This window comes from Moschus berezovskii, chromosome 4, assembly GCF_049115385.1.
Source record: "Moschus berezovskii isolate FMDL1 chromosome 4, NW_MosBer_1.0, whole genome shotgun sequence".
In the NCBI taxonomy this organism is placed as follows: Eukaryota; Metazoa; Chordata; class Mammalia; order Artiodactyla; family Moschidae; genus Moschus; species Moschus berezovskii.
In genome coordinates, this window is record NC_142463.1 from 88659155 (window position 1) to 88673872 (window position 14718).

Below are 14718 nucleotides of genomic sequence, written 5' to 3' on the forward strand. Positions count from 1 at the left end.
ATAGATGTTTGGAAATAACCTCAATGTCCATCAATATGAGAATAAGTGTATGGTATGTGTATGTAGTGGAATTCCTTACAGCTAAAAGGAATGAACTAAAGGTACGTGCATCAGGCTAGATGACTCTTACAAACACAGCATTGTGTTTGAAAAAAAAAGCAGAGGAAGGATACTTAACATATAATATTGCTTACATAAAAGTTTAAAACAATCCAAAAAACAGTACTATGGTGAATGTGTATTATTTCTAGATACAGTCATGCAGTCAGGTATATAGTTATATATAAAGCACTAAAGTGTGCATGAGGCTAACTAAAAAGAAATGCAGGATGGGATAGTTGTTACTTACAGCAAGGAAGAAGGGAGAGAATGATATGAGGGTACACCCAGGGGTTCAATTTTACATACAATTTTAATTTTGTTTTTAAACAATAGATTTGAGACAAATGAGGAAGAGTGTTAAATTTTCACAAGGCTGATTGGTGGGTATGTGGATTTTTGCTGTGTTATTCTGATTCTTCTCTGACTGCATTGTATTCCACATGCATATTGTTGTTGACATTGCTTCGTGTGTGTAGTGTAGGTATTTACGTACCTTAAACCACTTAAACTGCTGATCACTTTATGAAATAAGGACAGAAATTATTATCCCCATTCCATAGAAAAGGAATCTCTGAGACTGCAGGATAATTTATTAACAACTGGATTGTGGGGGGGCTTCCCAGGTGTCACTGTGGTGAAGAATCTACCTGCCAGTGCAGGAGATGCAAGAGATACAGGCTCAATCCCTGGGTCTGCAAGACCCCCCTGGAGAAGGAAATGGCAGCCCGCTCCAGTATTCTTGCCTGAGATACCCCATGGACAGAAGAGCCTGGCGGGCTACAGTCCATAGGTCCACAGAGTCAGTCACAACTGAGCATGTAGGCACCCATGGATTCATGCATGCCCAAGGACTCAGCATGTCCTTGCTTAGCCTAGATTTGCATGGAAGTCCACTGGAGAAATTCCCTTCAAGCCCAGGTGACTTGACCGCCCTCATTGACCACCTCCAAGCTTGGAAGGCACTTACTTAGTGAGGGGACAAATTGCATTAATAATAGCTAAATGTTCCCTCAAAAGTCATTCTGAAGTACCAGAAGAGACTTCCAGGAATGATACTCAGGTGATGGATACACATTTACAGCCAGTTTTTAGAAGGTGAAGGCAGTTTCTTTGTCGATGGCCCACCCCCATCCCCACTGGCTCACTCAGTGACTTTGGACAAATCACTTAACCTCTCAGTGCTTAACATTTACACTCCTGTAAACCGAACGTGTCATGTGCGTCATTACTCATTCCGGCTCATGCAGAGCCCAATTCGAAAATTAGGGACCGATTTATGGTGGATCCTAAGTAACAACGTCAAATTTTCAACACAAAGTACATTTTCTGAGCCCCCTGATTCCTCAGACTATTTTTCACTCTCATTTAAATGGCAGTGGCTATTTTAAAGGAGACCGAGTTTATACTTTTCAATGATCCAAAACTTTTAAATCACTAAGGTAAGAATGGTTTTTGCTGTTAAAAAATTAAAGCAACGCCTAACTAGACAGCAAAAACTGGTATCTTCTATCGCCCTTTTCGTCTGTTCCGGCTTTGAAGATTTGGGGAGAAAGCAGTTTGCTAACCAGAAGTTTTAGAACTTTATTTCAGTACTGATAATAATGCTTTGATGAGAATGCTTTAGGTTCTACATGTTGAGGAAGAACAAAGGCACTGAGCAGCTCCAAATCCAGGAAAGTTGGGAAAGATAAACTCGGGAGCCGGTGACTGCCAGCGCGCCGGGCCAGTTGCCCACTTGGGTTGTGGGTCGGGGTGGCCGTGGTGTCTCGCTGACCCCTGGAGGTTCTGGCAAAGAACCGGAGCCCCCTCGCGGCCGAACTGCCCGCAGAGGCTACAGGTCCCTTTAAGGCGTCCGGCGGGCAGGAACCCGGCAGCTAAGGGGGCGGGAGGAGGGCTCGCGAGCGCGCGCCACGTGACTCGGCTGCCAAGTTGGTTCGCGAGTTTGACAGAAGTTTGAATTGGACTCGGGGGCTTTCTGCAGCCGGCCGGGCAGAGCTGCGGCCGCGGCCTCGGAGAGCGCGAGCAGCAGCGCCCCCCGCGACCCACCCAGCCAGCCTGGATCCCGGGCGGCCGACGGCCGCTCCAGCTCCCGTACCGCCCGCCTCCCGCGCCGCGGGTCAGCAGCCCTCAGCCCCACCACAGTCCCCGCAGCCCCCGCGCAGCGCCCCGGCCCCGCTGCGCCAGCATGTCCTCGACGGAGAGCTCCAGCCGCACCGCGGACAAGTCGCCGCGCCAGCAGGTACTCCCCTCACGCCCCTGAGGCTCCCTCTCGCCTCTGCTCCTCTACCGGGGTGTCGGGCCGACCCCTATTGCGCCCCGTCTCCCGCATGTGAGTGGGAGAAAGAGGGCAGCGCCCTCCCTGGTCCTCCACCGCCCTGACCCCGGGCGGGCTGTGTCTCTGCAGGTGGACCGCCTGCTCGTGGGGCTGCGCTGGCGGCGGCTGGAGGAGCCGCTGGGCTTCATCAAAGTTCTCCAGTGGGTGAGTCGCAGCCCCAGCCGAGGGCTATTTCGGGAGCCTGGGCTGTGACGCTGACCCTAAGCAATGTGGCCGGAGTTGGGGGGTGGGGTGGGGAGGTGCTGCGGCTGGCCGGGCGGAAGGGTGGGGGGCGGCGACAGGTGGGCGGGGGAGGGGTGGGCTGGGGTTGCTTCTCCGGCACTTGGTGGCAGGAGGGTGAGGAACGAGGCATGCGGAGTCCCGGATTCAGTCCTTCTATGTGCAAGGAGCTTTTGCCCAGGGCGCTCACATTTCACCCGGGCGAGAGGACCCGGGTGTAACCTTTCCAGAACTCTGATCCTGCACATACCACTCTCGGGAGGCGGGAGAGGGGAGGAGGACAAGGGGGACGAGGAAAGCTGCGGAGGGCAGAGGAGGGAAGGAGGCAGGCGACGGGTACCATCCTGTCCCCAGACCTGCCAGGGCCTGACTGATCCTGGAGGTGGACTCAAGGGACAGGGTCCTGGCTGGCAGGCCTGCTCTGTTGAGATCACTAATCTACGTTGCTGTAACTGCGGGAGCAAGTGCGTGAATGAATGAATGGATTTCATGGCTCTGGGATGAAATAAAAGAAAAGAAAAATAAGACAATGCTGCTGCTAAGTCGGAGAAGGCAATGGCAAGCCACTCCAGTACTCTTGCCTAGAAAATCGCATGGACAGAGGAGCCTGGTAGGTTGCAGTCCATGGGGTCGCTACTAGTCGGACACGACTGAGCGACTTCACTTTCACTTTTCACTTTCACACATTGGAGAAGGAAATGGCAACCCACTCCAGTGTTCTTGCCTGGAGAATCCCAGGGACGGCGGAGCCTGGTGGGCTGCCGTCTATGGGGTCGCACAGAGTCGGACACGACTGAAGCGACTTAGCAGCAGGTCGTGTCCGATTCTGTGCGACCCCATAGATGGAAGCCCACCAGGCAAAGTCAGCAAAAGCGTGCCTTGTAGACTGAGATATGGAGAAGGCAATGGCAACCCACTCCAGTACTCTTGCCTGGAGAATCCCAGGGACCGCAGAGCCTGGTGGGCTGCCGTCTGTGGGCTCACACAGTGACTTAGCAGCAGTAGCAGCAGCAGACTAAGATAGAACATTGAGCTGGAAAGCTGGGGCCTTAGGTTACAGAGCTGGACCTGCCTTTTCTACCTACTTGACCTTGGCAAAAATCTCTTCTTTGGGCTTCAGTTTCCAATATTAATCAAATGTTGATCAGACTGTCCCTAGGGTCCCTTTCTGCTCTAAATGGGTTGGCATGCTAGAACATTACCCTTGATTAGACTTATTCTGTGACCTTGAAGAAATCATTTGCCCAGGGCCTCAGTTTCCCTCTAGTGGTATAGGGGAAACACCATCTTCTCCCACCTGACTGGTACTTTGAGACCTTAGCATGTTCTCTGTCCTTCCCGGTGTATAAATTAGGAACCTGGACAGGTGCACTCACTCTTTCAAAAAGACCTGTCGGGAACATTTAGCACACTATCACAGAAGAGATTTGTTAGACAATCCGCGCACCAAATGGTGTGTGAATAACTTAATTAATGTGCTTTCAGCACAAAATTCAGCTGGGGAATAAGTTACCATTAATACTGAGGAGGATTGAGTTCTAAAGGGCTTTTAACTCACTAGAGACAGGAGTTAACACTGTGTCACTGATTTGTAAATCATCTTTTGGATGAGAATCATCAGATCTGGAATTCAGGAACAATAGTGCATTTGGGGTTATCTTCCGATATCTGAGACCCTGACTGGGGCGACAGGCCAGCCTGGGGAGCTCCCAAGTGCAAACCGTGGGACCTAGAGGGGACTTTCCACTCTCCCTACTGCCTCAAGAGCATTTGGAACGACTGCTGACTGAGCTCTTTCACCTCTCCTCACTTCCCTGCTCTGACGCACCCCTTCAGTACCTGAGGGGGCCATGGAAGAGTGATCTTAAGGCTCCATGTGTCTGCTTTCCAGAGCTGGGGAGCCATTATGAGCAATCCAGAGGAGCAGAACCAGAAATAAAACAGTACGGTTTTATCATTAAACTAGACAATTGGATCTAAGGGAAATTTGAGAAAGACTGTTAAGGGATGAGGAAAACAATGAGGTTATTAGACCATGGAATCATCCTCCATAGGGAGGATTCTGAAAGACTTATATCTTCAACCTTTCTATCCTTTTCCCAACCCTCCCCCAGCCAACACCCGTAATATTTCTGTAAGGCTGCACAAAGCAATGCCTGGTCTCATCCACAGTCAGCTCTGATCCCTAAGAGTTAAAACGTATTTGACTTTTAAGATCCGCAGTTTCTTAGAGAGGAAGTTATGCTTTTCTCTCATAATACTCAATCTGGGAGTCCATGGCTAGGCTCTGAACTCAGCTTTCATTCAAAGGGTAGCCTCATAAAGAGACATGCTTTGCTTTTACTGCCATCCTGGTAACCTGAATCCAAAGTGAGTTTCACCTGCCCTGAGTCTCTCCAGGTGAACAGAGGAACTGGCCCCAGGAACCAGTACCAAAATGACGGTGAAAATATCATTTGGGACTTTTTGCATATTTCCTGCTTGGAGGGATCAAATACTCTTGTCTCTCGACAAGGGGAAAAAAAACACCACACACAAAGCTTGCAGTTATTGTAATGATAACTGAAAACTCTGTTGTCACTATTACCTAAAAAGCAAAGCTTTTACTGGAATCCTGGTGAGATAAAGTAATGTTATTCTTCTATTAGCGTATCTTTTAAAAATTTTAACATGAACTAATCTCACCTCAATTTCAGCTCTGGGGTCTCACTGAGTCTACACTAAGCTAGGCAAAGAACATGGGCATATACCAATTATTGGAAAACTAGTTTTTCTCGGCTTTCTAGCTATGGAAGCCGGGGTAAGTGATGAAATCTTCGTGGGTCTCAGTTTCTTATCTGTCAATGAGGGTAAGATCCATCTCATGAGCTCGCTGGAAAGATTACAGAAAGTAATATCTGTAAAGCATTGGAGCATTTGAGAAGACCATGGTGAGCCTGGCAATCCAAAAGGTATTCAGTAAGTGTTGGTTCCCAAACCTCTCATTCTCCCTAACTTTCCCCCTTATGCAGACTGTCAGCTCGACCTGTCCTTTGGTAAGATCATTTAGATGTTACTGCCTAATCCCTACTCTGTTCTTGTTCATTTGCTAAGTTGTGTCCAACTCTTTGCAATCCCATGGCCTGTAGCAAGCCAGGCTTCCCTGTCCTTCACCATCTCCTGGAGTTTGCTCAAACCCATGTCCATTGAATCGGTAATGCCATCCAACCATCTCATCCTCTATTGCCCCCTTTTCCTCCTTACCCTCCTTCTTACCTTCCTCCTTATCCTCCCTCTCCCCTTTACCCCACTCTGAGGGTAAGGTATGAATCTCTTGGATTATTCAGTCACTGTTCCAATGAAAGTGAAAGTCGCTCAGTCGTGTCCAACTCTTTGCAACCCCATGGATATAGTCCATGGAATTCTCTAGGCCAGAATACTGGAGTCTGTAGCCTTTCCCTTCTCCAGGGGATCTTCCCAACCCAGGGATCGAACCCAGGTCTCCTGCATTGCAAGCAGATTCTTACAAGGGAAGCCCACTGTTCCAATACTGTCATAGTATTTTTAACTGGGCATGCCCTTGATCAGTAACTCACCTTTGAGGTACCAAAATCACTTATTTGGCTCTGGGGTCTTGGTAGTGAAAATAAGGTATTTCAATAAATGTGGAGAATTCAAAAGCACACCATCAGAGTCTGTAACAACCAATGAGATGATTGTGGGAATAGGCTTTGGGGGAGAACTTGTCTTCCTTGTGTTCTGCACTAAGTGGAAATGTTAGTGTTCTCAGGATTGACAAAGGTTATCACCAAAAAGCAAGTCAGCACCAAAGTGGAGCCTCATCCTTAAACCAGCAAGGTTATTCTTACATCTTTCCAAAAGAGATGCAGAGGCAGGAGGAAGAGGAAAAGGAGGAGGAGGAGGAGAGTGTATGACCACTGCTGTTCCCAGCAATCTAGGTCCATGAGGAGGAAGGCTTAAGTTGGTATCAGAGCCCTGGAGATGCCCCTTGTCTCAGGGTCTCCATCTTTCCTTGGCTTCTGTTCTTTATGACCAGCTTGGTGCTTAGTAACAGTGGTGATTACTTGTCTTCTGTACTCTTCCCTGTGGCTCAGTCCCCTGACACAGTTCAGGAAAAAGGCATATCTGGGGCAGAAAGGTGGAAGGAGCTGGGAAAGCATCTTTCTCTGATCCTGCATCCCAAGGTGCACAGCTGCTTCCTTCCTCTTTGCAATCCTCCCTGCACAGAGTGGAGATCTCTTTTTTCAGCCTTAATAATTCTGTGATCCTGGGTTATGTTTTGGCTTTTATTTGAGCATGACTCCTTTCTGGATGCAAACTCTTGAGAGCAGGCACTGGTCTTATTCATCTTGGATTCTGCAGCGTCTGGCACAAAGTGGATGCTCGATAACTCTTTGTTGATTAATGAATGGATGGCATAGAAAGAGCACTGAAGCGGCAATCAGGAGTTGTGAATTCTAAGCCTGGCTCTCACACTGGCTAAATGTGACCTTGGGAAAGTCACTTAATCTTTCGGGACTTCAGTTTCCACCTCTATTAAGTGACACTGTTGCACTTGATAATCTCTGAGATCCTTTTTACTCTGCTGTTCTGTAAACCTGAGAGATTTTCCCGAGATTCCACTGTCTGTTCACTTAATAGCAAACTGTCATCTGTTATCTGATACCTTCTGACTGTGTTGTTCTGATTTAACCATATATTCTGGTTAATAAAATTATATAAGTTGTTTAGAGACTCCTGACTTTCAAAGAATCAGAACAGAAGAGAATACAGTTAATACTAAATTTACTATGGGTATATTTTGCCCATGGAAGAATCAAATAGCAGGGTTCAGGATTTTTAGAACCTCAAAGTTGTCTTCTGGACATAGCAGAACTTTCTGCAATGATGGAAAAGTTCTATAATCTGTGTGATTCAGTATGGAACCTGCTAGTCACGTGTGACTAGTGAGCACTTGAAATGTGGATAGTGTGACCGAGCCACTGAATTGTAAGTGTTATTTAATTTTAATTAATTTAAATGTAAATAGCCACATTTGGCTAATTGCTACAATAGTGGATACTGAAACTGTAGGGTAGGAGCTCCATGAAGACAGAGATTTTGTTTTTCTCTTTTGTTCACTAATAAGTCATATTGCCTAGAACAATGCCTGGGACATAGTAGATGCTCAATAAATGACATCTTTCTGTAGCTGGTCAGGAGTGCCAGTCAAGAGAGTGCTGGTAAAACAGAAGGCTCCATAACTAACTGTTCATTTCCCCAGGTGAGAAGTACCAGCTTTTAGGGGGAACCTATACAGAGCCACTCACTAACTGCCAACAGTAAAAATATATCCAACTGTCTGCCCTTCCTAGAATGGTACGTCTTAATTGTGTCCAGTTCTGGACACCAGAAGCTAAGAGGAACAAAGAAACTTCCATGAGGACTCAGAGAACCACAGAGCTGACAAAAGATTAGAGAATCATTATGAGGATGGGCTAGAGAAGTGCCACGGTTATGCCAGGGAGGCAACTTGGAGTATGTAAAGGTAATGATGCAGAGGTTTTGAGTGATTTCTCTTCAGTTCTGTCAAGAAGATGAGCAAACGGTTCTACTGTGGCCTCTGTAGTTTAGGTCAGATCAGGAGGTTATTCAGGCACTGGAGAGAGATTATACTATCTCCTTTCCTAGAGGAGTGTTAAGATGGAGACAATTCTTGTTTGTTCGAATTAAACCTCCTAGAAACAGAGAGGTACCCATTATGACCTTTAGAGAGGGGTCAATGGCTCCAGTCTGGAGAAGATATGCCAGGCCAGGCGATGCAAAGTGGGACAGTGGCACCAGACACCACCAGGGACCGGAGCACAGCTGCTGGCAAACCCAGCCAAGAGCGCATGGAGAGAGCTACCCTCAAAGTGAGAGAACCACAGAGCTGGAAAAGGCCTTTGGATGGCCTTGTTTTACAGATGAGGAAACTGAGATGCAGAGAACAGATGACTTATTAGAGGTTGCTGGCTTGTTAGTGACAGGACCAGGACTAGGACCCCGATTTCCAGACTCCTAATCCAGGTCTCTTTTCCTTCCACAACACTATCGAGCATTAGCAAGATACCATGCACACAACTCTATTCTATCAACTCTGGATGAAGGGTTGGGATGTGAATTAGCTGTCTTCTAGGTAATTCATGTCTGAGATACTGAATCACAAAGAAACATACAAAAAGTGAACAATTAACAGAATAAGCTCACTGCTTAACACAAAGGATTATATCATGCACAAGCCAATGGTAAGAACACAGGAAATGGGGGCCTCAACAGATGATGTGGGAGAATAAAGAAATTCCAATTTCTCACCTCCTTTTCTAACCAAAGTATGTAGTTAGAAATTAGAAAATTGTAGGATGAAGAAATTCCATTTCACTCAAGATATGAGGTTTAGTAACATGTGATGAAAGGTGAAGAGGAAAACAATTCAAGTAATCTGAAATGCCTTTGGTTCTCAACACCGATAAAAGGCAGCATCAACAGATTATAAAGTGAAACACCACTGGGGAAATAGCAAAGGCTGATAAGGCAAGTGGAGGACGCTTTTCTCTGGGTTTGAGCCAGGACTGCCGGCATCAACCCAGCCAGCACTGTTGCTGAAGGAAAGGTGCCTTTAGGGGAAGAGAAGTTAGCTGGTGGTACCATGGGACAGCAGCCCGGCCCCTGCCCCCTTGGCCCCTCTGAAGGCTTGGCAGAGGTAGTCCCCTCAAGCTATATCTCCACTGAGGCAGGAAGTCACTGTCAGTTAGCAAGAAGGTAATGACAAGATTGAACGATGCCTTTAAAGGAGAAATGGAAAGAATTCCATGCATGCCTGATCTACGTTGGCACAGGGGAATTTCTAGGATGCCTCTCCCTTGGGGAGGAAATTCAAGTACACTTTGTGATAGAAGTTTCCAAAGCCTAAATTGCTTTGTGTTAGTCATCATCTTAAGGAGGCTATCTGTGGTCTCCAATGTCACATCCAGTGGGGAGACCTAGAAACTGCCCATTTCTCCCTCTTCATTTCCCTCCCAGATACCAGTCAAAGTCAACCCTATGCATTTGGCTATTTGGTCCAGCATCCTGTGCAGTGAACAGAGCACCCTGAGGCTGGGAGACCAACCCTGAGGCTGGGAGACCAATCAAGCCAGAAGGGACTTGATTAAAGGGACTCCTGGGAATGTCTACCCACTCCAGTATTCTTGCCTGGAGATTCCGTGGACAGAGGAACCTAGTGGACTACAGTCTGTGGGGTCGCAGAGTCAGACATGACTAAGCGACTTTCATTTTCACTTTCACTTGGCTCCATCCCATATCTGCACCTGCTAGGAGAGAGAGGGTGGTTCAGAGGGATAGATCTTGGCCTGTTGAGACCTTCCGACTCTCAAACGGGCTTCACTCTCCCTCAGCTCTTTGCTATTTTCGCCTTCGGGTCCTGCGGCTCCTACAGCGGGGAGACCGGAGCAACGGTTCGCTGCAACAACGAAGCCAAGGACGTGAGCGCCATCATTGTTTCATTCGGCTATCCCTTCAGGTGAGCGTGAGCACATCCTCTCTCATTGGATTGGCAGGACCTGCGTGGTCTCTTCCTCCTCTGGACACCTGAAGACCTTCTGTTGTGTGCCACTCCAGTTTCATATAGAATTACAAGGCACAGCTCCTTCCTGCCCTTTAGGAATTTCAGACACACTAACCAGAGAAAATTATAAGGGAAACTCAGATTAATCCTTGTTTTAATAATGTTCCAGTCCATGAATAACCAATAGCAGGTAATGACAGCTCCTACAGAAAGAACCCTACTGTGTGGGATGGAGACTTACAGGAGTCTGGGCTAGTTGGGCAAGTCTCTTCTACCTTCCACAGCCTCCTCCCTGCCTTAAAGGTAAGGAAGCTTGTCAGTACTCAGATCCTAAAGAGCTGAAGGGGGAACGCTCACCTGTACCACCAGAATGCAAGGAGGTACACCTTGACCAGGAGGTAGAAGGGAATACTCTTCCCTGGGTATCCAGGAGCTTAGAGAAGGGGGAGCCCACGTGTTCAGAGGGAAATAGGGACAGGGCTTACCTCTTCAGAAATTTCCAGTAGCAGCATCCAAGTTAGATCAGCTGTCTCTTAAACATAATAGTGTGTTTGTTCTCCTCTCTTGATCTGGTCTAATGTAGTCTCACTGGGGGACTTAAAGTCTGAGAATGGGTAATTCCAATCTTAACTTGGGCACAGTGCTTTCCCAGGGGCAGAATGAAGCTGATTCCCCTGATGGTTTGGCTGACAGAAATAGATGAACTATATATATTGTGGTTATGACCTTAAGGGTCCTGGAGATACTTGGAAATACAGGGTCACCATGTCTGGGCAGGGTGGATGAATGTGGGGTAGTGGCCAAGCGGGAGGTAGAGTTTGGCCAGAATTCCAGGGAAATTCCTGTCTTGACTGCAAGGTTCCCTCCAGAAACTTTCCTCCCTACATGCCCCTCTCTCGGCTCTGCAAAAGTCCTTGGGTGAGAACTGGAGCAGGACTACCCCTGGGGCAGGGGGAGCCTACTGCTTGCACAGGGAGAGGATCGCCCTGAGCTCAGGGTTGGCTTCATGCCACCTGCAGGTTGAACCGGGTCCAGTATGAGATGCCTCTCTGTGACGACGAATCCACCTCCAAGACCATGCACCTCATGGGAGACTTCTCTGCCCCTGCCGAGTTCTTCGTGACCCTGGGCATCTTTTCCTTCTTCTACACCATAGCTGCACTTGTCGTCTACCTGCGTTTCCACAAACTCTATACGGAAAATAGGCGCTTCCCACTGGTGGTGAGTGGGCACAGCCAGCCGGGATGGGTGGAGAGGAGATAATGAAGACGTGTACATTCTGGGCTGAGGACAAGCATGGCAGCTTTCCTGGGTCCTTGGCACTTGCAGGTGAACCTCCTCAATCTCCCTGCCAGCTCTTTGCTGTTGGTCCCTTTGGGTGCTGGGGCTGCCAGGTCCTTGGGCCTGTAGAAGGCCCACGTTCCACAGCTCTGTGTCTACCGACTTCCCATCACTTGCTCTGCTCACAGGAGGCACAACAGCTTCAAGAAGCAGGCTCTGGAGTCAGATTTGCTTGGGTTCAAACCCCAGCACTGTCCCTTACTAGCAATATGCTCTTGACAAGTTATTTAACCTCTCTAAATGTCAGTTTCCTCGACTAGAAAATGGAAAGAAAACATTATCTCACTGTTTTGGAAGGATAAGATGTCTGGTATAAAAATATCTAGTATATAGTTAGCCTCCATAAGTGCTAGCTATTATTAATACTATTTCCCCTTTGCTTTCTCCTTATCCTAGACATGCAAGGTGGAAAGGGTGCCTTAGGGGATCCCCACGTATCTCCTGCAGTCTGCCCTAACTCTGCCACCAGGTGTAACTGAGCAATGGTGATCAAAGCAAAGGCTGGGGCAGGGGAGAGTGGTGAGTTTAGGCTGCTTGGGTTTGGGGATGACACTGACCAATAGATGACTTGTTCCCTGATCTCAGTTCTGAGGGCATGGGCAAGGGTAGCCCTGGCTGGCAGGATTCTCTTGATGGCAGATTCCCCAGAATGATCTAGGCTTGCTGAGGCTCTAGGTGTCGGGTAGGCTGGGAAGAGGCAGCTGTCCTGGGACCCCAGGATCACAGTGCATTACGGCAAGAGGAAAAGAAGTGCAGAATCATGGAGTCTTTTCTGACAGTATTTCCTGTCCCTCTGCTCCTCCCAGGACTTCTGTGTGACTGTCTCCTTCACCTTTTTTTGGCTGGTAGCTGCAGCTGCCTGGGGCAAAGGCCTGACTGATGTCAAGGGGGCCACACGGCCATCTAGCCTGACCGCCGCCATGTCTGTGTGCCATGGAGAGGAAGCAGTGTGCAGTGCCGGGGCCACACCCTCCATGGGGCTGGCCAACATCTCCGTGGTGAGAGTTGTGGCCACTGATGGGGTCTGGGGATCAGCACTGTCCCTGATCCCCAGGCCAGTCACAGCAGTAGGGGCTGAGAAGAACAGAGAGGGTGTCCCCACAGCTGGCGTCCCCAGCACCTGCAGCCAGCACATCTCTTCTTCACACTGGCTGCTGGCCTCTGGCTGACCCCAAGGGACATTTGGGAAGGGCCACTTAGCCTCCCGTTTCTTCCCCCTTCTGCCCTCTGCCTCCCATTTCCCTCTGTTCTCCCCACCTCCTGGCATGCTCTCTGTGACCACCCCCCACTCCTCCTGTCTCTTTATGTGTGTGTGTGCGCATGCGCATGGGCCCACGAAGAGGGCGCCTAGGGCTGTGGGGGGCTCAAAGCTGGGAGCTGACCTGGAGTGCAGGAGAAGGGGCTCCAGGCTGGAAAAGAGATTTGGGCAGTGGTGGGTGCAGCTGATATGCATGTATTGGCCACCTTAGTTGTTAGAACATCTAAATATCTCTCTATCAGTTGGTAAATAGCTGAGGCCTCGAGTTTTGCAAATGCACCCCTGTCATCACAGCCATGTCAGCCCTGCCCTGGAGAGCTTTGGCTTAAACATCCTCAGATAGAGACCTGGGTTCAATCCCTGGGTTGGGAAGATCCCCTGCGGAAGGGAAAGGCTACCTACTCCAGTATTCTGGCCTAGAGAATTCCATGGACTGTATAGTCCATGAGGTTGCAGAGTCGGACACAACTGAGAGACTTTTACTTAGGGAAATCTCTCCCTGAAAATGGTCAAAACATCCCCAAGGCCCGGTAACTGACAGGTTTAATGGCTGGTACACCAGGGAGCTTTCTAGACCTTGTTGGAATCTTGATGATAGGTTCCACCTCCTGGCCTGCCCCCCCAAGACTGTACTGTAAAAATGTTCACATTCAGCGAAGTTGAAAGAATTTTTACAATGAACACCCACACACTAATCAACTAGACTGTACCATTAACATTTTGCTAGACTTGCTTTATCACATATCTATCTGCCTCTGTTCATCTATCAATCCATCTTATTGTTAATGCATTTCAAAGTTAATTGCAGACATCCATTCACCTCCCCTAAATACTTCCTGCTGATAGTTTTTTAAGTATTTTGAATAAATGTTTGGATAGAGCCAGCTGGGTGGCTGCCCTAGGAAAGAAGCACCTTGGACAGCTCTGGCCCCGCCCACCCCAGGAGGCCCCAAGGATGCTGGGAGAGGCACCATGAGAGCCCTTGTTCTTTGCTCTGCCTTGCATGGTGCTCCACTCCAGGAATCACATTCTCCCAGCGACCAAGCCACAGCTTGGGTGCATGCTGCAGACAGAGTTAGATACCTTCATCAGAGAGCCCCTTAATGGGTGATGGCCCTAAACCATGCTTCTACAGCCAGTCCTCTGTCTTTTAGTCTTTCTAACCCTCTGTGCCTCCCTCCCCGCAACCTCACACAGGCATTCCCCCTCCCTGTTCCCACAGTGCCTTCCTTCCTATTCTCACGACCTCCCTCCTCCCTGCACCATGTCTTTGCAGCTCTTCGGCTTCATCAACTTCTTCCTGTGGGCCGGGAATTGTTGGTTTGTGTTCAAGGAGACCCCGTGGCATGGGCAGGGCCAGGACCAGGGTCAGGGCGCCAGCCCGGAGAGCGCAGCTGAGCAGGGAGCGGTGGAGAAGCAGTAAGCAGCCCACAGCTACTCCCGAACAGGACAGCACCTCTTCAACCACCTCCGGCTTCCAGGACCTCCCTCTTCCTTCTCCTCCAACTTCCCTCCCCCATCCTTCTGGGCTTTGAGACGTCTTCACTGATGGGCAGGCACCAGCTGTCGGAAACCTGGGCAGCTCTCCCAGTGCCTTCCTATCCCTCCTCTTCCTGAAGTCCCAGATGGCAGGAGCTCAGTGCTTCTGGTCTACTGCCTGGACCCAGGCATCTTCCTTGGGGTCTTACACATACCCTCACAGCCTCTGCTGCAGGCAAGGGTTGGGGTCAGGAGACCCTGAGACTGGTTCCTTGCTGCCACTTCTATCGATCTGTCCAGCTTCAATAAAAGTGGGGGGAGGGGAAATTGGCTGGCAGCCTTCTCCCTGCTCCCTTGCATGGAGGGCCCACCAGTGGTTTAGTGACCTCTCTTCAGTGG

The 14718-nt window shown here is 49.0% G+C and overlaps 1 protein-coding gene across 1 annotated transcript; it reads left to right on the forward strand.

Moving 5' to 3' along the window:
* Positions 1–2148: 2148 nt before the first annotated feature.
* SYPL2 (synaptophysin like 2) lies at positions 2149–14650 on the forward strand. Its single transcript, XM_055401576.2, has 6 exons — positions 2149–2341; positions 2507–2581; positions 10072–10196; positions 11261–11462; positions 12389–12580; positions 14117–14650. The coding sequence occupies exons 1-6, from the start codon at positions 2288–2290 to the stop codon at positions 14261–14263; spliced, it is 795 nt and encodes a 264-aa protein (XP_055257551.1). The 5' UTR covers positions 2149–2287; the 3' UTR covers positions 14264–14650.
* Positions 14651–14718: the final 68 nt, after the last annotated feature.